The 21,769-nt window shown below is 40.2% G+C and overlaps 1 protein-coding gene, 1 non-coding gene and 1 pseudogene across 2 annotated transcripts; 2 read left to right on the top strand and 1 right to left on the bottom strand.

The window, feature by feature from the left end:
• Positions 1-2,051: 2,051 nt before the first annotated feature.
• Positions 2,052-10,467, bottom strand: LOC121941607 (annotated as a pseudogene).
• Positions 10,468-11,915: 1,448 nt separating this feature from the next.
• On the top strand, positions 11,916-12,007 carry trnar-ucu. The gene is given in 2 exon segments: positions 11,916-11,952; positions 11,972-12,007. It is a non-coding gene; the product is annotated as a tRNA-Arg (tRNA).
• Positions 12,008-13,689: 1,682 nt separating this feature from the next.
• Positions 13,690-21,760, top strand: LOC121941608 (fibrinogen-like protein 1). The gene is made up of 7 exons (XM_042484434.1): positions 13,690-13,714; positions 16,394-16,594; positions 18,414-18,573; positions 18,668-18,765; positions 18,845-18,933; positions 20,582-20,769; positions 20,921-21,760. The coding sequence occupies exons 1-7, from the start codon at positions 13,690-13,692 to the stop codon at positions 21,159-21,161; spliced, it is 1,002 nt and encodes a 333-aa protein (XP_042340368.1). The 3' UTR covers positions 21,162-21,760.
• The last annotated feature ends 9 nt before the right edge of the window (positions 21,761-21,769 follow it).

Raw genomic sequence — 21,769 nt, forward strand, 5'->3', positions numbered from 1 at the left:
TTAGCATGTTGAAAAAATGACCAAAACAAATCGCATAGTATAGCCTTGCCAAAAATGTCAAAATGTGACCAACAATAAAAAGTGCTGAAAACAACATAGAATAGTCTGTTGAGACGCGTTATAGTGTAGCATGGTGAAGAAACGATCAAAAACCACCAAAAATGTCATATTTTAGCATGTTGAAAAAATGACCAAAAAAATCGCATAGTATAGCCTTGCCAAAAATGTCAAAATGTGACCAACAATAAAAAAGTGCTGAAAACAACATAGAATAGTCTGTTGAGACGCGTTATAGTGTAGCATGGTGAAGAAACGATCAAAAACCACCAAAAATGTCATATTTTAGCATGTTGAAAAAAATGTTATAGTGTAGCATGGTGAAGAAATGCTCAAAAACCACCAAAAAGGTCATATTTTAGCATGTTGAAAAAATGACCAAAAAAATCACATAGTGTAGCCTTGCCAAAAATGTCAAAATATGAACAAAAATAAAAAGTGCTGAAAACAACATAGAATAGCATGCTGAGACACATCATAGTGTAGCATGGTGAAGAAATGACCTAAAACCACCAAAAATGTCATATTTTAGCATGTTGAAAAAATGACCGAAAATCGCATGTTATAGTATTGCCAAAAACGTCAAAATATGACCAAAAATAAAAAGTGCTGAAAACAGCATGGAATAGTCTGTTGAGATGCGTTATAGTGTAGCATGGTGAACAAATGTTCAAAAACAACCAGAAATGTCATATTTTAGAATCTTTAAAAAATGACCAAAAATCACATAGTATAGCCTTGCCAAAAATGTCAAAAAATGACCACACCGAAAAAGTGCTGAAAACAACATAGAATAGTCTGTTGAGATGCGTTATAGTGTAGCATGGTGAAGAAACGATCAAAAACCACCAAAAATGTCATATTTTAGCATGTTGAAAAATTTCACTCAGAGACACCAACCAGCTGTCTAACCCACTGAGCCAAACCTCCTGACACTTTAACTGTTTTAATCTGTCACGAAATCCCTGCTTCTTGCAAGAAGTTAGGTTGTATATTGAATTACATGCTATAGCCTGACTTTTTTATACAACTTTGGATGACGTGCTACAGTAGCACTCTTTTGAGCGGTTTTGGACGATAGGCTACAGCAGGACTTTTTTTTTACATGATTTTGAACAACAGGCTACAGTATGACTTTTTGTGCGGTTTGGGGTGACATGCTACAGTTTTACTTTTACACGGTTTTGGACGATATGACTTTTTCACATGATTTTGAACAACAGGCTACAGTAGGACTTTTTTAGTCCCATTTTGGATGACAAGCTATATTTTATGGGGGGGAAAACTTCAGTGCCACATTTCAAATTAGACCATGCATGTACATGTACTAAAAATTAAACAAGAACAATTTTCAGTTCACTTTGGATATGGCTTGACTAGCATTTGAGGTATTTATCTGTGAATTTTACCAGATGAACAAAATTACAACCAAAACACATGACTTTGCATTCTAGTTTAGTTTGGTTTAATTTATTTAATATGGCCATCACAGTAGCATTAAAAATTTACATTTATGCACAAGAACCAAATGTCCTGTTTTTATGATTTGTAGTAAAACACTTATTTACACAGAAGGCTTTTTAACAAAAATTAGAATATTAAAAAGAATAGAAAATGCATCCAAAGGCACATACATAGAAACGAACAGTAAATCCATACACAAACTACACTGACAAACACCGCATATGCACGGACAAAGCTACACCCACAATTATACACATAATTTGCATCGACATCTACAGGATCTTTGTTTTTTTTTTACCCCCCAAAAATTGGCGTGGTATTGATGGTTTGCAAAGTAACCATTTATAACCATTTGTAACTAACCATGCTAGCAGTTTATCCACAAATGTCTGGGAAGTACGTGTAAATTAATATATGTCTGAATCGTAATAAAGGCCTTCCCATTTTAAAGTACCTTAATAAAGTCATCAAAACGTTAGGTTAAATATTATGGAAAAATTATGAAAATATATTGGTAAAAATGTGTGGGAACCCTGTTACTTAAACCCGGGGCTTGTAACTGTCTCACCTGTGCACACCACCTCAACGGCAGCGGAGGAAAACCATGGTTTAACAGTTCCACAGTCCAGCAGTGCAGACTCCGATCCATCACAGTCAGAGAAAAAACGCCACATTTGTGTCTTTTCAAGAAGATCTGTCGTTTTGGTTGACACAGCTGAACTACAGCCCAGCTACAGACCACAGAAGCATGCGTCAGGTCCCAGACTGTGGACTCTGCGCTCAGCAGTCTAAACCCATCTCCGGTGGAAACAAACAGTTTGCCGGCACAGGCTTCGCTGTCATCCTCTCTGACCACGCCATCGTCCAGCGTGACATCGCTTGTGTCTAGGAAAGGATTAGCAAGAAATGCTCAGGCACGTTTATACAGGTAGGAAGTCAAATCTAACAATTATTCTTTGTTAAACTGCAACATCATATGATCATATGATACTCATAAACTGCACATAAAGATGGATGACGTGACAGTTCCCCCAAAGTGTAACTTTTCAATTGCCCCCTGGTGTCTGACAGCAGTATAGAGTGGTGAAGAGATGACGTATTTTTGTAGGCCAATCAGGAAGTTAACATTGCACTAGTGCCCTCGTTAAAATCATTTGGGATTTTTTAATGGGATTTTCAATTATCTCCAAAAAATTAAGCTCTTTGACAAAAATGGTTTCTGACACTGAAGGTAGTTCTCATCAACCTGATGTATATTTAAGTGTTTGTTTTTATGATAACTTTGGTTTTAATGAGTTATGAAATTACACAAAAGGGGAATTTTCCACCATGATTGACAGCTGTGACAGCCAATCTGTGCATTCGCATTAAATGCAGCCGCTTGAGGTTGGTTGGACGGGTGTTTTGGCGGGAACTCCCCCACCTCAGACATCGCTACTGCGCAGAATCCGGCTCTCAAAGACATCACCCTTGCAAGATGGCAACGCCCAAATCTTGCATATTTTAACCTCACTTAAGCATGGTAGGTGTAAGAGGGGACATGTCATCCATCTATATATACAGTCTATTGAAAATACTGAACAAAATTCCATTATCCTACCTCGGACAGCGAAAGAGTCTCTGGCTCTCAGAAGAGAAGTTATGATTGAAAACAAAGTTGTGATAAGCACAGCTGCAGCTCTCTTGGTGGGCCTCATATGAAGCAGTTAACTTGAAGCGGGCGGCGTGATTGACAGCTGGTTGGGTGTGGCTGTGGGTTTGGTTGACGCCAGTGAAGATGAGGCTGAAGTGACGTCCAGGGATTTGTGGCTCCACGGAGCAGGTGATAATGTAGCTGTAGCCCTTAAAGAGCAGCACATCCCACTGCTGGTCTTCATCGGACCAGCTCATCATAGAGAAAACAGCAACTTTTGGGCGGAGCAGGATGTCTGCAGGTGAAGAAAATGACTTGAGACGTAAGCTGATAAACCATAACTTTATAACTGTCAGAGTGCACAAGCATCCATCTCTCTGCTGAAGAACTCTCAGCTTTGTCTCACAGTTGGTGGACCAATTTTATTCACTTTATGTATGCTTTCCTTAGCTACTATTTTTAGAAATCACTCTGTTAACTTCCATTGGTAAGCAGATGATACGCAACTGTATCTATTGAACAAACCAGAAGAAACCGTTAACTTGTATAAACTACAAGCATGTATTAAGGACATTAAAACCTGGATGAGATGCAACTTCCTGATCCTGAATTTCCTCAGACAAAACTCGAATTATTGTATTTCAGATAACGTCATCTACATCATACATCTAAACATGTAGTTTCTTTAGATGGCATTGCCCTGGCCTTCAGCACTATTATAAGAAACCTCAGAGTAATATTTGATCAATATTTGTCCTTTAACTCTCATATAAAACAAACTTCAAGACCTACATTCTTTCACCTGCATAATATTGCAAGAATTGGGCATATCATGACTCAAAAGACGCACAAAAATTAGTCGACTCATCTGTTACTTGACAAGAACCAAGGAAAGAGATGTTATTTTGTCCTGTTTTAGCTTCTCTGCACTGGCTCCCTGTAAAATCCACATTTTAATTTAAAATCCCTCTCCTCAACATTTTTCACTCCATAAATATACATAAGGATACATACAGATTAATTAACAATAACAACCTGTCCTGTTTGTTTCAAAATAAAAGCCCTCTGTCAACGTCACCAAAATCCTTTCAGTTTTTGACATAAAGCTTTTTATTGTGAAATATTTACAGGACTGTGATATTGACAATGCAGGAGCTTGCACGGGGTCCTAAATGAGCGGAGTATCTGCTTCTAATTGTGAAAATACAGGACTTGTAGCAGCAGGAAGTCACACAAGCATGCAAGTTGCAGGAGGCTGTCATATGTTACGCACACATGCAGTGTGTCCTGAGCGTGAGAAAATAATAATAAAAAACAAAAACGCTACTTATCTTACCTGAGCAGACCCCTTCAACAGTGGATGCGGAAGGCCAGTCCTTTACGGTCCCACAGTCCATCAGTGCACGTTCAGAGCCATCACAATCCAAATAAAAGTGCCATGTAAGCAGAGGTTGAAAAGCCGGAGCCGCAGTTGAGCTGTCTGCACACCACAGCTGCTTCTTCAGACTTCAGGCGTGCTGGTAGCTCACTGGCCTCCACTCTCTCTCATGCTCCACCTCCAGGTTACCAACACAGCGGTTGTCTGCACCCAGGAGACTTCAAAAACACAGAAGGATATGAGTGCTAGCCTGCTTGTAATCTGTTTGATATATTTGTACATAAACACCAACCAGCCAAAAAACAATAATCACGATTATTTTGATTGATACTGAAATCACGATTATTTAACATGATTACTCACTGGCCTTTAAAACGTCATGCAGTTATATTCACAATAACTCTGGTGTTTATTTTTAACATTGGATGTCCTTTTACTTTAAATACAAGTGGACTGAAAAACAACGAAAGCTTTTTAGTGCAGCCAGGACTGTAACACATCTTGCATATTACTGTAGTTTGTTCACATTCACATAATAATAAAACCTAACCCAACAAATATAACTTCACAATACTGTAGTGGACTGAGGAACATGTCAGGATGTGAATAAGCTCGCCCCTGATTGGCTGAAATTGAGCTGGACCGTGGTTGTTGGTGTGTTCGTGAGAGTGAGGGAGGGAGGAGGGAGAGCGCGGGTGACAAGGGCTAGGAAGTGAACTGTTAATGGGCTTGGCGTTGGCTACGGCCCACAGTAGCCTGTGTACTGTTCCAAATAAACTCCCAGGAAACCTGAATAACGTCTCACTGCTTCGTGCTGGCAGACGTAAAGAGCGTTGCCACTGAAGACTGCTGTGACTCTTTCACGGGTGAGCAAAATGTGGCTGTAGGACTGGTCTAAGATTAAGCGAGAGGAGGGAGATGATGAACAGAGAATTGCAGAGCACAGAGAGCGAGTGAGGAAACGACCGCAGAGATGGCGGCTGAGGCGGGCTTAGGCTGCTCTGGGCGCTACAGGGATGACTGTGCCAACCAGGGGAAACCAGCGGCGGCCGAAGGGATGGTAGAGTGCATGTACTGGTGGAGATGTTTTTCCTACAACGATGAAACCTCCTAGATATGACTGCAAAGCTAATTGGGAAGCGTTTCATGCACAATTTGAACTGTTAGCCCAGGCTGCGAAATGGTCTACTGAAGAGAAAGCCTTACTGGCGATGCTCTCACGAGCCTGCTGCTGCTAAGTCCCGATGATAGGAGCGACTGTGATGCTTTGGTTGGAGCTTCAAAGAGACGATTTTTCCGTCATGTTCAGCCACTAGCCTGCTTCAATCTGAATTATGCAGCCGACAGTGATGATCTGGAGAGCCGTTAAGAGACCTAGCTGATGACATTGAGGGGCTGGTTCACCGCACCTATGCGCATATGCCCCCCCGCCATCCAGAGTGAATTAGCTCGGGACCATTTTCTCCAGCCCCTACTTCCAGACGACCTGCGAATCCAAACGCTTTTGGCTCACTCCATGTCCCTACAGAATGCTCTGGAGTTAGCTACAGAGAGAGAAATTCTGTGTGCCGGTCCCATTAAAGATACACCTGCCGAGTCACTTAAGGTGAGAGCTACCAATGAGAAATGATATGGGGACCGCATAATGGGGATGCTACGGACCCCTGAGACTGTGTCTCGACCCAATCCAAGGGAAGAAACAGCACCAGATGACATAAAGGTGGGGACTACAGAGTCGACAAGCAGTCAGTTTGCTGCCTGGTGTGGGTCATGAACCTGGATGATGGATGTATACTGGGGCTGAATGTTCTATCGGCATTGGACTGTGTTATTAAAACGAAGCAGGGGACTCTGGCTTTTCCTGATGGACATGTTGTCCAGATGTCACGGCGGCCACCCCAGCCGGGCGGCCCTGTAGCCAAGACCATTACAATGCTGACAACTCACACAAAGCCTCACATGGTTAGCGACTCCAGCTTCCCTGTCCACCAACCTGCACAGCTTTCCACCTTGCCTGCCACTGGTACACACCTACACTTTATCCCCGCAGTGCTGGATGGGGAAAAGAGGGTTTTGGCTGTGAGAGAGGTTTGGATAAAGAACTGCGAGGGTCTGACATTAAGTGAACAGGGTCTCCTGTAGTAGCTCCACTGGCCAGGCAAGCTGCAGCTGACAAAGTCCTTCGGGACAGGCTGGACTGATTGAGCCTTCCACCAGCTCCTGGGCGTCTCCTGTCGTCATGGTCACCAAGAAGCTGAAAGATGACTGGCGGTTCTGTGTGGACTTTAGACCCCTGAACAAAGTGACTAAAAAAGACCCATATCCCCTCCCACGCATTGACGAGACTCTTGACATGGTGGCGGGGTCCTCTTGGTTTTCTTTACTGGACCTGTGTAGCGGATATTGCCAAGTACCCCTAGCCCCTGAGGCCAGATCCAAAACCACCTTTATCATCAGTGGGGGATTGTGGCAGTTTAAAGTCGTCCCGTTTGGCCTCTGCAACACCCCCGCCACGTTTGAGAGACTTATGGACAAGGTGTTGGGTGACATTCCCTGTAATAAGTGTGTTGCATACCTTGATGACATCCTTGTCCATGCTGCTTCCTTCCTTTAAGCTCTCAGTCTCTACGCTGGATTGACGAGCTGCAGGCATATGACTTTAACATGGTGCACTGACCAGGGGCGAGCCACCAAAATGCAGATGCGCTTTCTCGCAGGCCCTATGAAACTGAGGGTTGCTGCTACTGTGAGAAGAGGGAGGCACAAGAAGAAGAGAGGCTGCCCAGTCATGTTAAATGTGCTGCAGTGTCGTCCAAACGAGGACTTGGAGCTGTGGATGCAGCAGAGTGGGGGCTCCGACAAGAGGAAGATGTGGACATAAGACCAGTCCGCACGTGGGTGAAGATGCAGCAGCGACCTCCGTGGGAGGATATCACTATGTCCTCTCAGGCTACAAAAGGTCTGTGGTCAATGTTCGATTCTCTGCGTCTGTGTGATGGGGTGCTATCGAGGGGGTGGAAAGAACCAGCTACGTGTGAAAGAAGGTGGCAGGTGGTCGTGCCGAGGGCGCTGTGAGAGACAGTGCTTCAGGCAGTGCCTGATCAGGATCAGGACATTTTGGTGTTGCAAAGACACTCTGCTGCCTCCGACAAGGGTTCTACTTGGGCCAGCATCGACGAGATGTGACTATTTTCGTTGCTGTGACAGCTGCACAGCCCGTAGAGGCCCCACAGAAAGATCACATGCCCAGCTCCAACAGTTTCCTGTGGGGTGCCCCATAGAGAGGGTGGGGATTGATGTCCTGGGACCCTTTCCCTGCACGGAGAGGGGAAACCACTACATCCTCACAGTAATGGACTATTTCACTATATGGCCTGAGGCTTATAGCCTGCCAGACCAGGAGGCAGAGACCATTGTGGATGCACTGGTGGATGGAATGTCCAGCAGATTTGGGACGCTGGAGGTTACCCACACAGACCAGGGCAGGAACTTTGAGTCCCGTGTGTTTGTAGCCATATGTAAAAAATCGGGCTCCCACAAGACCTGTACAACACCTCTCCACCCCCAAAGCGATGGACTGATCATCCAATGTTTGTGTGTGACGTTACTAATTACATGTGAGGCATTTAAGGACGAAGATCCGTTCACACTGATGTCAGTGTGTCACTTCAAACATGAATGTGAACAATCCACACAGAAAGATCAGATCTGGTTAAATAATCAGAATTGAACCATGTAATGTGAACATAGCGATAGTTTGGGTTTGTTTGTTATTGGTCCCTGTGCTAACTGCACATAGGAGTTCAACATTATCTTGATAACTATCGAATTACTTTTTTACCAACGTTCAGTAGAGCTATGGACATGATGTTCAAAGCTATGACTTGGAAATGATCTGGATACTTTGTCTGCTGCAATGATTTACTCAGGTTTACCTTTTACACAGAGATAGATGGTCCTCGGAGTTGAGTAAATTCCAGAACTGAAATTATAGCTGTAGTCACATTGAAAGGTCCTTGGGGCGGGTATCCTCAACAGCAGGAAAGATGAAGGTGGCTTCCTGACTAACAGCCAACTGGGTCTGCTTGCTGTAGTCATCAGGTCTTAGCCTGAAGAAGGCCACATTGTAAGCTGAAAAATAGGAGCAAGTGATGGCAAAGCGCTGGCCCTTGAAAATCTCTTGGACACTGCCATAGTCATGCTCTTGTGGGATATGCATGTTGATGTGAGGTGCATGTGGACGTTCTGCAAAGAAAAAAAAAGACAGTTAAGGGGCTGTGCAGTTTTTTTTGCAATTTATCTAATATGCATGGAAACTGGATCAATACATGTTACATATGAAGGAAATATGGCAAAAAAAACCAGTTATAAAAGGTCCACCGTGTAGGCTTTGATAGGATAAACTAGTAGAAATGGAATATAATAAATTTTTTTTGAGTTTTTGGCTGATGTTCATTCACTTATCGTGATCGAGATTGAAAGCTTCACTTTGGAGGAACTGTCATCTCCATCTTATTATATAGTCTGAGGTCGGTATGTGTTAATTTGAGTGGCATTTTGCAAGTGAAGGCCAGGGAGCACTCTGACACTTTGGGCCCCTCAGCCTGTGCCCTATAGGCCAATTTAGGAATCCATCCATGAGCCCAGCATCAAATCATACACTTGCTCTAGACAGGGCTACACAGTAGGCCTTTAAGAGTAAAATCGTCACTAGACCAAGCAGTGCAGGCAGAGCGTAAACAAACTGGTAGCTTGCCACTGCTCTTTTTCACATATGCTCATTACACAAAGCAACAATGGAGATGTGCAAAATGAGGAGATGAGATCATCATTTTCCATTATTTCCACATGGATAACAGAAGAGTTTTGAAAAATCTGCACTGAAAAAAGCATTTTCAAAAATCCTAATTTTAGTGAGCTACAGCGCTGTCTGTGGGCAGACCACAGACTGTAAAATCTCCATCACCCCCTGGTAGCCGGCTGCAGTGCAGGCCATAAAGCCCACCCACTCCATGTTGGATGGAATAGGACATGGGCCAAACTAAAGTGTCAAAGTACACACTGAATAAAAATGTTTCATTTTTCATGTCATTTATGGTAGTTCTCGTCACTGTGTATTTGTCCAAGTGTTTTTCTCAGAAGATCACTACTGTGCAGACTTTAACTCTGAATGATGGGTTACACTAGGTCTGCGTTGTCCACCATGATACACAGACCATGGCGTCAACAAAAGGCCAGAACACAGAGGAAAATATCAATTTTCAACTGTACAACATATCTGTAGGTGTAGATGGGGCCTAAATAACGTTTATTTATGATTCTTACCTAAGCAGGTGATGAAAGTGGTGGCACAGTTGCTCAGTTCCTCCTCAGCCGACAGATGCTGGCACCTTATGGTACAAAATTCCCAGAGTGAATCATTTTATTTTTATTGTGAATTGGAAAATTGTTTTAGGGGCCACTTGGCAACCTATGTGGCGGTCAGATTTGGCCCGCCGGCCTTAAATTGAGTACCACTGCTGTCACCCAAACTAATCACACTCCCCCAGCAGCGCAGACAGCCCGTCAGAGGAGACTGGACGGGCCAAACCTCGGCTGTGCTACTGGACGATGTTTTTTTGTAACCCGAAATCCCAAAACCGTCAGTAAGTCACCTTTAGTACCTTTAGAGCTCGAGCGCACCTGGTTAGCGAGCAAACGTAACGTAACGTGACTGTTGGACGTTTTGACCTGCAGCCTCGGACTCGCGGCATTAACAGTGGACTAATGGAGGCAAACAAACGCCCCTTCGTAGACATAAAACTAAAACTGCGTCTTACCTTTGCTGTTTTTTCGGTGAAAACGTGTTTCTGGTTGCACAGGAGTTTATAATCCGAAGTGTTTTGCGCTCAGCTGAAACCAGAGGTCCGTTCAACCTAAACATGGTGTCCACCATTTTGCTTCGGTCTCCATGTTTGAGGACATGTTTGGTCCCTTGTTGATGGGTGTGTCGGAGGTGTTGTCCAATCAGCAGCGACGTGTTTTTAGACGAATCTCAAAGATCTTTATATTATATTATATATGCATAATATACAGTCTTTGGTCTTTACTTATTGATATTATCTCACACTTGTTTCGGTAATGTAAAAGTTTCTCGTGCTCGTGTAGTCCAGTTAAACTGAACTGAATCAAATGCTGCCACATTGAAAGACAGTGGACCATGCAGTGGACAGTCAATCAGAAGACCGGCGGTTCGATCCCGGATCCCCCAGAAGTATGAAAAATAATAAAAATAATTTAAAAATGTAAATACAGTTAAATAATAAACAACTAACACTAATGTGCGACTGTTTATAATATATACATAATGTTTTGCGTTTGTAAAGTGTATAAAAAAATAAAACTATGTGCCTTATGCAACAACCAATGCATGAAACCAGTATTTAAAGTTAGAAATAGAACATATGTGTATGATCCAACATTATGCAACACAATATATACATAGGTAAGACGAAAAATAATATATACAATATGTGTATCATTTTAAAAAATATAGTTTACAAGAGTTGGAAGAATATTGTACATTTGAATACTTGCACAGAGGAATACTGTAGTTGAACCATTACATCAATTTATGCAGTTAGGATATTGTGAAATTATTGCACATTTACGTTCTCTGTTAAATTTAACGTTTTGCTCATGGTTTTCCTACGTTTGGTCGGGTCTGTGTCTTCATCTGGTGGTAAAATCCGGTACTTCAGCTAAATGATGTTGTTTTAAACGCTTAGGTGCTTTCAGATGTTTTTGTAATATATGTTTACTGGATGTTTTGGGGCAAACGCATAATTGCAAAGGGATATCCACATTACAAAATTACAAAAAACGAACAAAAAATAAATAAATAAAAGAAAAGCTAAGCAAGTTGATTTAGTCCGGTCGCCCTTTTATTTTGAATGCAAACCGGAAGTGTGAACGAGTTTGTGTGCCGTGTGGCGGTTTTGCTGACATAAACGGGTTAATGATCCGTTGTGTAGCGTTTAGAGACAGAAACAGAAAAAATGACAATTTGAAGTCTTCATACACACTGCTTAGAAGTCTGATGCCATTATTTTAAACTCTGAAGCACAATAATAAGCACAACGCGATGTCTCCCGCGCATTTAACGAAGCATTACCGATCCCGAACAGAGAGAGGCGCGAGGAGGTGGCTCCAAAATATCTTCTTTTGTTTGTTTCGGTCACTTTATTGGATCAGTAATGTGGTTTGTTCTAAGATTGTTGTTTTAAATACGTCGTCGTGGCATTAATGACACAGCGCAGCTTCATATCAAAGTACACTACATCTGCAAACGTCACAGACCGGGTTTAAGGTTTATTTCCGGTCGTTTCCACAGTGTCAACAGGTGGCTCCGTGGCGCAATGGATAGCGCATTGGACTTCTAGTCAAGCACTTGAGGAGTGATTCAAAGGTTGTGGGTTCGAGTCCCACCGGAGTCGCATTTTTTTCCCGATTTTTGCCAAAGTCATCACTCAAATACGCGTCGTTTTTTCTGGCCATTGTTGCCTCTATATTAAACGTAAAGCGCACACGTGTTTATGTGTGTGTGAACTGTGTGTGTTTGCTCTCCTGTCTGCTGTGATTTACTGAGCGTGACTTTGATATTAGACAGGAGAAGTCAAAAGAACAAAAAAAAAAAACATGCTGTAGGAAATACTTGATTATATTACTTAATTTTCTGAAATTATAAATGAATAAATGTTGCCATAAAATATACAACGTTGAAATACAAAAACATTTAGTTTTATTTTTTTATTAATTCATAATTGGTTCATTTAATTAGTATTTTGTACATAAGTAATCATTTACTCTACTATTTATTGAAGCTTTTATATTTGGATTTTCTTAAATATATCTTGCCAGAAGAGTCAAATGTAGTACTCCTAAATAAATGTTGGTAATTAATCAAGAAATAGATATATTTAGTTTATTGTAATTTGGAATAAATAATTAAATTTCTTTATTTCCACAAGTCTACATTTATAAATCCCTGTGTTGCTACATTTTTAAAGACAACATGCATTTCAGTATTTGTGTGTCTGTTTGTTGGTGAGGTATGTGGCACTAATCTCACTGTAAAGCAGAACTGGTCACAGAATAGATTTAGCTCCATTTTTTTGCCTTGAAGTTAGTTAGTACCACATAAGTCATTAACATACAGAAATGAATAAATATAAACATACAAAAATTAAATCCCAGTTTAGCTGCACATTTATTTTTTATCAAATGAATAATTTATGTATGTATTTAATTATTTATGTATTTATTTTTTTCCCTTTATTTTAGCTTTTTTTTTTACATTTGCTTATATGATTTGTTGATTGATTCAAACACTGATAAATAAATCCCTTTTTAGTACCCCGTTTAATTCACTGGGTGAGTGCAGGTCCTTGAAAAGTCTTAAATTCAACTGTATAAATATTAGGTCTTAAAAGTAATTAAATAGTCTTATATTTAAAATTTTGGATGTCATAGTTATTACAATTTATCTTATTTAATTAACCCATCTTTTATGAGTCAAACTCTTTGGTGTGAAAATTCACATTTCTGATTTTATAAAATCTTTAAATCTACCAATGAACCCAAAACTGTCCTTTTATTCTATGCTTGCAGTTACCTGTCGGCCAAATGTAGATTAACTTAACTCACCACTACTTACTTACCAGATGGACTATTTCTGACACTTTTACTTGTTCGTTAACTTTCAATACTTAAGCACAATTAATATCATAAATTACTTTTGATACTTGAGAACAGTAAATATTAGACTTAATAAGACTTTTACTCATGTAACTTTAACTTCAACCAAAGTCGTGTTCTGGGAAGATACATGTACTTTTACTCAAGTATAACTTTCAGGTACTTTATCCACCACTGCCAAAACTCTGCTAAAAATCTTATTGAAAATGTCTTTAAAATCATGAAATTTAAGAGTGTACTTGTAGACACCCTGATACGTCAAAAACGTTCACCAAAATATACTGTAAGAGCAGCTAATTACTGAATCACTGATGTTTTTGGGGATAACAGATGTCAGAAAAGTGAAATTTTAACTTAAAACACGTCTTTAACATTCTGTCACGATCCTTACATTAAATAAGTGAAACTGTAGCTCGGTGAAATGACCGTGGACTCTGCGACAGTCTGTAGGTTCAGTGTGAGGCCGGCATAAAGAGACAACCGCTAGGTGGTTTCCCACAAAATGTTAGTCCACGTGCGGTCTGATTGTCTCCAGAGTCAGGGTGAGAGAAGAGATAAGTGAACAGCATCAAACAGCCAAACAGGACAGAGGAGAAGACAGAGGACGTCTCTGAGGCTGTAAAGACAAAGTGAGACGAGACAGCGCTCAGCAGTTTGATTCAGTCTTCATTCAGATCACTGATAATGGGAATGCTGAGGACATCAGTGCTCTTTCTTCTTCACATGGCTGCCTCTGTGGCGGTAAGAAACTTTCTCTCAGTGTATCGTACAGTTTTAAATACTATATTATTCTAATTATTCAATATTCCACGCTGATATGCTTTACGTGAGCAACAATCTCTCTCCTGAAACAGTTTATAACAGGATAATAACCAGCCCTTAATATCTTAATATCTAGAGCAGCGGTTGCAAATGTCCCCTCTGTGGGACTAATAAAGGATTATCTTATCTTATCCAAAGATTTTTCCTCAGTCAGGAGTTCAAGGTCCCGACCAGTTCCCACATATTCAATTTTATCTCCCAAAATGTCAATGGTGGAAGAAATATTCAGATTCTTTACTTAAGTAAAATTACTTATACCACCCTGTGAAAGTAAAAGTCCTGCATTGTTAATGGTACTTACGCAAAAGTAAGAAAGTATTATCAGGGAAAAAAGTATTCAATGCAGAAGTACCACCCTGTGAAAGTAAAAGTCCTGCATTGTTAATGTTACTTACGCAAAAGTAAGAAAGTATTATCAGGGAAAAAAAGTATTCAATGCAGAACTATCTTTTTGATTTTTTAAAAATAAAAAACACCTAAAACTTCGCAATCTTAAAAAACAAAAAAAGCCCAAAAAGGAAGATGAATAAACATCTAAAGAACTAAAATTTACAAACAAAATAAAACACATGCCAAAGCACAAAATTAAAAAAAAAAGAAAAGAAAAAGACTTATTCAAATAGTTCCCCATTAATATTNTTTTTAAAAATAAAAAACACCTAAAACTTCGCAATCTTAAAAAACAAAAAAAGCCCAAAAAGGAAGATGAATAAACATCTAAAGAACTAAAATTTACAAACAAAATAAAACACATGCCAAAGCACAAAATTAAAAAAAAAAGAAAAGAAAAAGACTTATTCAAATAATTCCCAATTAATTTTCTGTGATTCTGCTGATTGATGAATAAACTAATCGCTGCAGCTGTACTTGTATAAACTGCCTGCTAGCTTATTACAAAACATATTTTATAAACTCTACTTATGTCTTTGTGCAAAAATGTTAAGTTCTAAAGTAATTAAACCTGTCAGATAAATTTAGTGAAGTTAAAAAAAGTACAATATTTCCACAAAATGGAGCGGGGTAAAAGTTTAAAGTAGCATGAAAATAAAATACTCAAGTAAAGTACAAGTTCCTGAAATCCATACTTAATTACAGTACTTTAGTAAATGTACTTTGTTAAATTCTACCACTGCAAAATGTAAACAACATGTTGGCTTAGTACACAAATAAATAAAGAAACTGCATTTCAAAATAAAAGCCCTGTGCCAGAAATTCACTGTATTTCAAAATAAGGAACATGTTCGCGAGTAACTTGTCACTATTTAGCCACATCCAAGGAAACTATGAACAAAAACAAGTCATAGTTTCCTATGCCTTACTTCCATGCTTTTTTTTTCTTCTAAACCCGAAAACGGCAAGGATGATAGATTTTTTTGTCTTATTATAAATAGGACAGTTTAAGTGTTAAATGGGGAGCTACTGGGCACCCCAATGATAGACTTTTTTTTTATTTTTTAAAAATCTCCTTCTTACATAACAACAAAAAACAAAGCCACAGTATGTCAGACGAAGCGTTTATTATTTGCATAATTGTTGTAGTTTCATCCAAAAAAGCACTTAAAAGTTGTGGACTGGTTTTGGCTGGTTTCATCCTACTATCCTTAAAACAAATACTTCACCTGCAAAATCACCGTATGTATATCAATTACTTAATAGGCGTTAACTTGAATTTGTGAAGCAAACTGTTTTTCTTCATGCATCTGCGGTTATTAGAGAATCCAAAAAAGGCAAACGTTCTCCATGAACTGAAGTAAACAGGAAAAGATTCATTCAGAAACTCACTTAAATAAGTGTCACTTTAGTCTTTTGTGGATTTATACGCAGAAAGTCAGAAAGTCACTGGAGCTGCAGCTTGAGTGGCTGCGTTGATGTGAGCTACGTTTAAATTTTTTTAAACTGACACTCCCTCTCGTCACGTCGCCAGCTTGGTCTGCATCGCAGGTATCCCAGCATGCTTTGTACAGGGAATTTGTTGCTTCCAATGCAAAACAAATGGGTGTGGATTTCTGGTAGCGTGCAGTTGCGTATAGTGGGTATGCACCGTTAAGTAAAAAACAAAGTTTTCTTTACTAATTGATATGCAAATGGGTATTTTGTGGCTGAAGTATTCATAACTTAACCCTCGATTCAAGATTGAAGCTTTATTGTCATTCCAAAACATGACGTTCATGAAAGCCAATAAAACTAAGCACTGAGGTCCAGGTAAACAACAATAAAATAGGGCGTTAAAATCTAAAACCAGCAGAAACAATAAATACAATGAAATAAAACAATAGTCTCAGATTAATAAAACAGCGTATCAGTTACTAATCTTGTCTTTTTTGTCGGTGTCCAGGTCCCTGTGCCGTGTGAGGAGAAGGTGGTCCGTCTGGAGGCGCAGATCCAGGGTCTGAAGAACGTGATCGACGACCAGCATCGCTACATCCAGCAGCTTCACAACAGCCAGGCTCAGCAGCTGCAGCACATCCCCAACTCACACCTGGGCTCTGAAAACCTCTACAGAGGTAGAGAGAGAGATTTCAATAAGAGATGCACACATCTGCGTTCACTTCATACATTGTGTTAATCTACCTGCTGTCTGTCTCACCTGTCTAGCTAAAACGTTACATGTAAGCTACGTTCCCACCTGCAGCGAATGTCCTGATAGAGTCTGAAGCACAATGTAAAGGCTGTGCTCATTAGCTTTAACGGTGAATTAAATGACCAGCTTTGATGTAAAGGAGTTGCTTAAAGTGACAAACCAACAGAGAATAATCACCATCTGCAGTTTTCCCTCAGTTCTACAGTACAGAGCTGCATTTTAGCCTAGCCGGCCTTCAAACTCTGCAGCAGGTGTTCAAAACAGTGTCCGAAATTAACTTTCTTGTCTCACTGGCCAAACTGGCTGGTAGATCATAAAAATTCAGCAGCCAAGCCAATTTTTTAATTTTTTTTTTTACCGGCCAAAATAATGAACGGCCTTTTTTGTTTCACGTATACATTTGTTGTTTCAGTACATTTCATTAAGATAATGTTGTGTGTTGAATACAAACGTTAAGAGGTTAGAGCATTATCTAATACAAAATGATTTCAATACATTTATCAACTCATCTCCACCATGACCTTCCTAGATTTACACACCAAACGGAGAATTTACCTGCATTAGTCACGTAGCGGGTGTAAATTTTGGACCCTGGTTCAAGTCACTGTACGCTCCCTGCCCAGTACCAAACCACAGACAAAGTCTGGTACTATCTGGTGAACACAGCGGAGCAATTACTGCCTAAAGAGTTTTTCTCTGGAGTTGGTGGAGACCCAAACAGAGCTTAAAGGGATAGTTTCAATTTTTGAAGTGGGGTTATATGGCGTACTTTATCATAGACAGTTCATTACAAACACTACATGTCAGTCGGTACGTTCCCAGTTTGGAGAAGTAGACAGGAGTCTGACGTGTGACAATGTGCTGCTGTGGACGGGGGGTGTGCTACAAATTTTATATTCATTTTATTTTAACCACCTAAAAAAATCTAAACATTTTAAGTGTACACCATATTGAGACTCTTTTCTGTGCTTTAAATTTGCTGTCAGACAGTTACTTCCAATTAAAATGATGCCATTATTTGGCTTTCTTCAAAGCCAGACTCCACTGAGAAAAACAGTGATTTAACATCACTGAACTCAGGAGCTGCCGGTCTACCGCTGCCTCAGTTTGTTTGCGTTATTGTGTCACTTTGGTGTTTAAAAGACGTAGTTGGGATTCACCAAAGTCACACAATAACACAAACTAAATACCTTATCGCAGCAGCGGTAGACCAGCAGCTCTCCTGTTCGACGAGCTAAAAGGACGTTTTTGTCAATGGAGTCTGGTGATTTTGACCAGAGCATAGATGTTGAACTGAGGACGTTAACGGCTTTCCAGGCGAAACAAACTGTTTGACAGCAAGGGAAAGCAATGAAAATACTCTACTATACCGTATATTAAAGTCAAATTCACCTGATGACTTGAAACACGACAAATGACGCTAATCTTGCTTTGTGTCTGCTGGATGTGTCAATAGGCTAAAGCTATGCTAAAACAACTTTGTAAGAAAATCATGTCAGGTCTCAGTCTTCTGCTCCCAAGTGTCACAAAATAAGTTCTTTTAAAAAACTTCGACAGCCAAGCAGCAGTGAACATTTGCTAGTTAAGTCAACACTTCCACCTGTCGGGACCCTGCAGCTGCTTCACAGAAAGAAACAAAACTTCCGGCCGCCAAGAAGTTTCTGTTTGTTTCTTTTGCGTCCAAACTAATTATTTCTGCACATGGTTTAAATATTTTATTTTGTACGTCTGTGTGTGTTCAGACTGCTCCGAGGTGTTTGCGGACGGTAATGTGGCCAACGGGCTGTATGTGATACGTCCAGACGGCTCTCCCACCGCACTGAGCGTCTACTGTGACATGAACAACGGAGGAGGATGGACCGTTTTCCAGAGGAGGAGAGACGGCAAAGAGAGCTTTGACAGGTGTGTGTGTCGTCTTTACGCACAGAAAAATGGGAATTTAAACTCTGCATGTGTCAAAAAATAGTGAGTGTGTGCACTGTGTGTGTGTGTGCAGAGCATGGGTGGAGTACAAGCACGGCTTTGGAGACCTCTTCTCCCCTGATGGAGAATTCTGGCTCGGCAATGACCCTCTTCACTATCTGACCTCACAAGGTGTGTGTATCTGCATGTGTGTTTGCATGATTTATTCAGCAGTATTGGGCTTTTGTTGGTGTAACTCAGTGTCTTTTAGGAAACTACGACCTGCGGATCGACATGGAGGACTTTGAGGGGAAACAGCGCTACGCAGAGTACAAGAACTTCAAAGTGGACGATGAAAAGGTGAAACAGAAACACTGCAAAAATAAAATAAAAAAGTCACTTTGTCTCATGAGGAATGGTTGTCTTAAATGTAACAAAAAGCTGATTCCTTCAACAGCATTTACAAATTTGAGCCAAGTTTGTATTTGTTATCTCACTTTTTATGAAACTTAATGCTGAGCTAATTATATTTCTATTAACACTGTAAGAAAATGTTTGTTTACGCACCTGAAAAGTCACAGAAACGTTGATACTGAACATATCAGCAAAGATTTTATAACATTTGTTTTTCAACAAATTGACAAACTTGCAGTACACTATCCACTCATAGTGACTACAGGTTTACTTTTTTTTGTTTTTTCCTTTTCATCAACATTTAACCAAATTCTCAACCTTTACCTAACAGTAACCAAAGTGCTTTTGTTGCCCAAACCTGATCACTGACAGACAGTGTAACCTCGCCCTCTCCTCATTTCCCATAACAGTAGCGATCTTATTTAGACTATGTATGTTCTTTGTGTTTTACAACCTTTTGCTACGGAAACAACAGCAAGGACGTCTGGCTGCAGGCCCGCCAGCTGTTCTCCATCTTCATTCTCCTTTCACTCAGCATCGCCAGTTACGAAAAGTTTAACTGTGGAACCGGAGGCTTAAAATTAGTGAATTTTGAGGAAAAGTCACAATCACAAGAACAAACAGGCGTAAATATGTAATCTTATAAAACATGTATTTTAACAACTTTTTGACACACCTACAGATCTACACAAAGACTCAAAAAGCAAACTGACATAGCTATTATGTGAAAAATGTATAAGTCCAAATGTCTGAGTGGAAGCTTGTTCATATTCTGCATGAACAGTTAAGGCCATTAGCTAAGAGAAGTAAATTAATAACTGGGTTGCTGGCGCATTGAAAACAACTCAACTTAACAACTTAGTGAAAAGGTTCAAGGTTCAAGGACAGCAGCGCTCGAGCGTCACGTTCATCATAGCCTGCACCGAGCGCGACTGGCTCAAAGAGGTCACACACTTAGGACCCATTTTTCGCTATCCTGAATGTTAGAAAATAGATTAAAATAAGACAGTGCAGACTAAAATCAACTTCATATTGTAAACATCAATGGTCAAATTATCATACGTTAAGCACTTTTTGGCATTATTGATCGTTCAGAGGGTAAAATTATACACAAATATGATATTTGCTTTATTCCTTTCTTCTTTCTCTTCCTTTCAGACGTCTACTTTAATCTGCTTCTGGATTTTCCTCTCAAAGCTTTTCATCGATCCCGCTTTTCCCTCTGCTTAGCCCTGTTGCCCCCCTTTCTCTTCTTTCTCTATTTTGACGTCCTCTATAATCACAGTGCTCTATTTTAAGAAAAAAAAGCTACATCAGTCTACAGTATCATAGATTTGAATATAAAATATGCCACACTTTTGCAGTTCTTATTTTTTTATCCTGTGTTCTCTATTTTAGCCTTTAAAGTCCCACATGGTGACATTTTTTATTCATACACAAAAGTTGGTATCTTTCGGGAACAAGTTATTATCTCGTGCACACAAATCAAACCTGTATGCGCACGTCAGGACTTTACGGGCTCCATACAAAAGTGCTCTTGCAACAGCAATAACTCCTTCAACACACTTTGTTTTCACTCCTTGTTCAATCAAAGGACCAGTACCAGTTACATCTGGGAGAGTACAGTGGGAACGCCGGGGACGCCCTGGGGAAGAAATGGATCGGTCCAGGCATGGGGCCAAGAGGGGTCAAGTTCAGCACCTTCGACCAGCTCAATGACGGCGACGCCGAAAACGACGCCAGGTGTATCAGACACAGCAAGGCCGGCTGGTGGTTCAGCAGGTAACACACAGACTCTTCAGTTTCAGTCTCGCTTCATATATTCTGTGAAGAAAAACACGAGAATTATTAGAGGAAACACAACAGAGCGAAGGTCGAAAAGACAATATGCATACATTATTTACTACTTTTTCCTTTTTTTTCCTCATCACAGGTGTGATTCAGGCAACTTGAACGGCCACTACTACAAAGGACCGTACCAAGCCATGACCGATGACGGGGTGGTGTGGTACACATGGCACGGTTGGTGGTACTCCATCAAATCTGTGGTCATGATGATACGAGCCTCTGACCTCGAGAATACGCCGCCGGTCCTGGCGCCATTTCTGGAACAACTGGACTCTGGCAAAGCGGCAGATGACGCCATTGATGTTCCTCATGCTGGAAAAGTCTAAAAGCAAGTGTGAAAGCAACATGTCTTCTTTTTTACATGTTTGACTTGAAGGATAATTTTACTACTCTTTAACTTGGACTCTATTTTCTCATATTTTTGCATCTTAGTGAGTAATGGGGTCGTCTCTCACGAGATTTGAGAACGAGACCTCTCAAAGAGAGAACTGTACACAGTAACAAACATGCCAACAAAAAGTAATTAAAAACATTTCATTTCTCAGTCAGACATTTATGCTAACAATCTGAGCCTGTCTGGGAAAACAACCCCCTTTAATGGATGTAAATTGACGCTGCACTATTCTCTGTCAATATTGGACCAGTTTCAAAAATTGTTGTCTTCATCAGTCACTTAGACACAAAAATATGGCAAAATAGAGTCCAGGTTGAAAAATATTGGCGTTTCCCTTTGGTTCACATCCATAACAGGGTGCACACTGGGTAACATTAGTGCCATCTCACTCAAGTCTTTACTGTTTGACTCGTTTAAAAAAGTAAACCACTGCATTTAGTACAACAATTAAAATAAAACAATGTTGCTTTAATCTAATGTCATACTGTATTTATTGTGTCGAAAAAAAAAAACACAACATGGTGAACTGAGGCAATCTGG

The sequence above is a fragment of the Plectropomus leopardus genome, chromosome 4 (assembly GCF_008729295.1).
Source record: "Plectropomus leopardus isolate mb chromosome 4, YSFRI_Pleo_2.0, whole genome shotgun sequence".
NCBI classification, from domain to species: Eukaryota; Metazoa; Chordata; class Actinopteri; order Perciformes; family Serranidae; genus Plectropomus; species Plectropomus leopardus.

Bases quoted from the DNA above. Each gene is read 5' to 3' on its own strand.
- LOC121941608 (XM_042484434.1), top strand. From the start codon at position 13,690: ATGACCGTGGACTCTGCGACAGTCT. The intron at 16,595-18,413 runs GTAGAGAGAGAG...GTGTGTGTTCAG, and splicing joins CTCTGAAAACCTCTACAGAG to ACTGCTCCGAGGTGTTTGCG. The intron at 20,770-20,920 runs GTAACACACAGA...TCCTCATCACAG, and splicing joins GCCGGCTGGTGGTTCAGCAG to GTGTGATTCAGGCAACTTGA.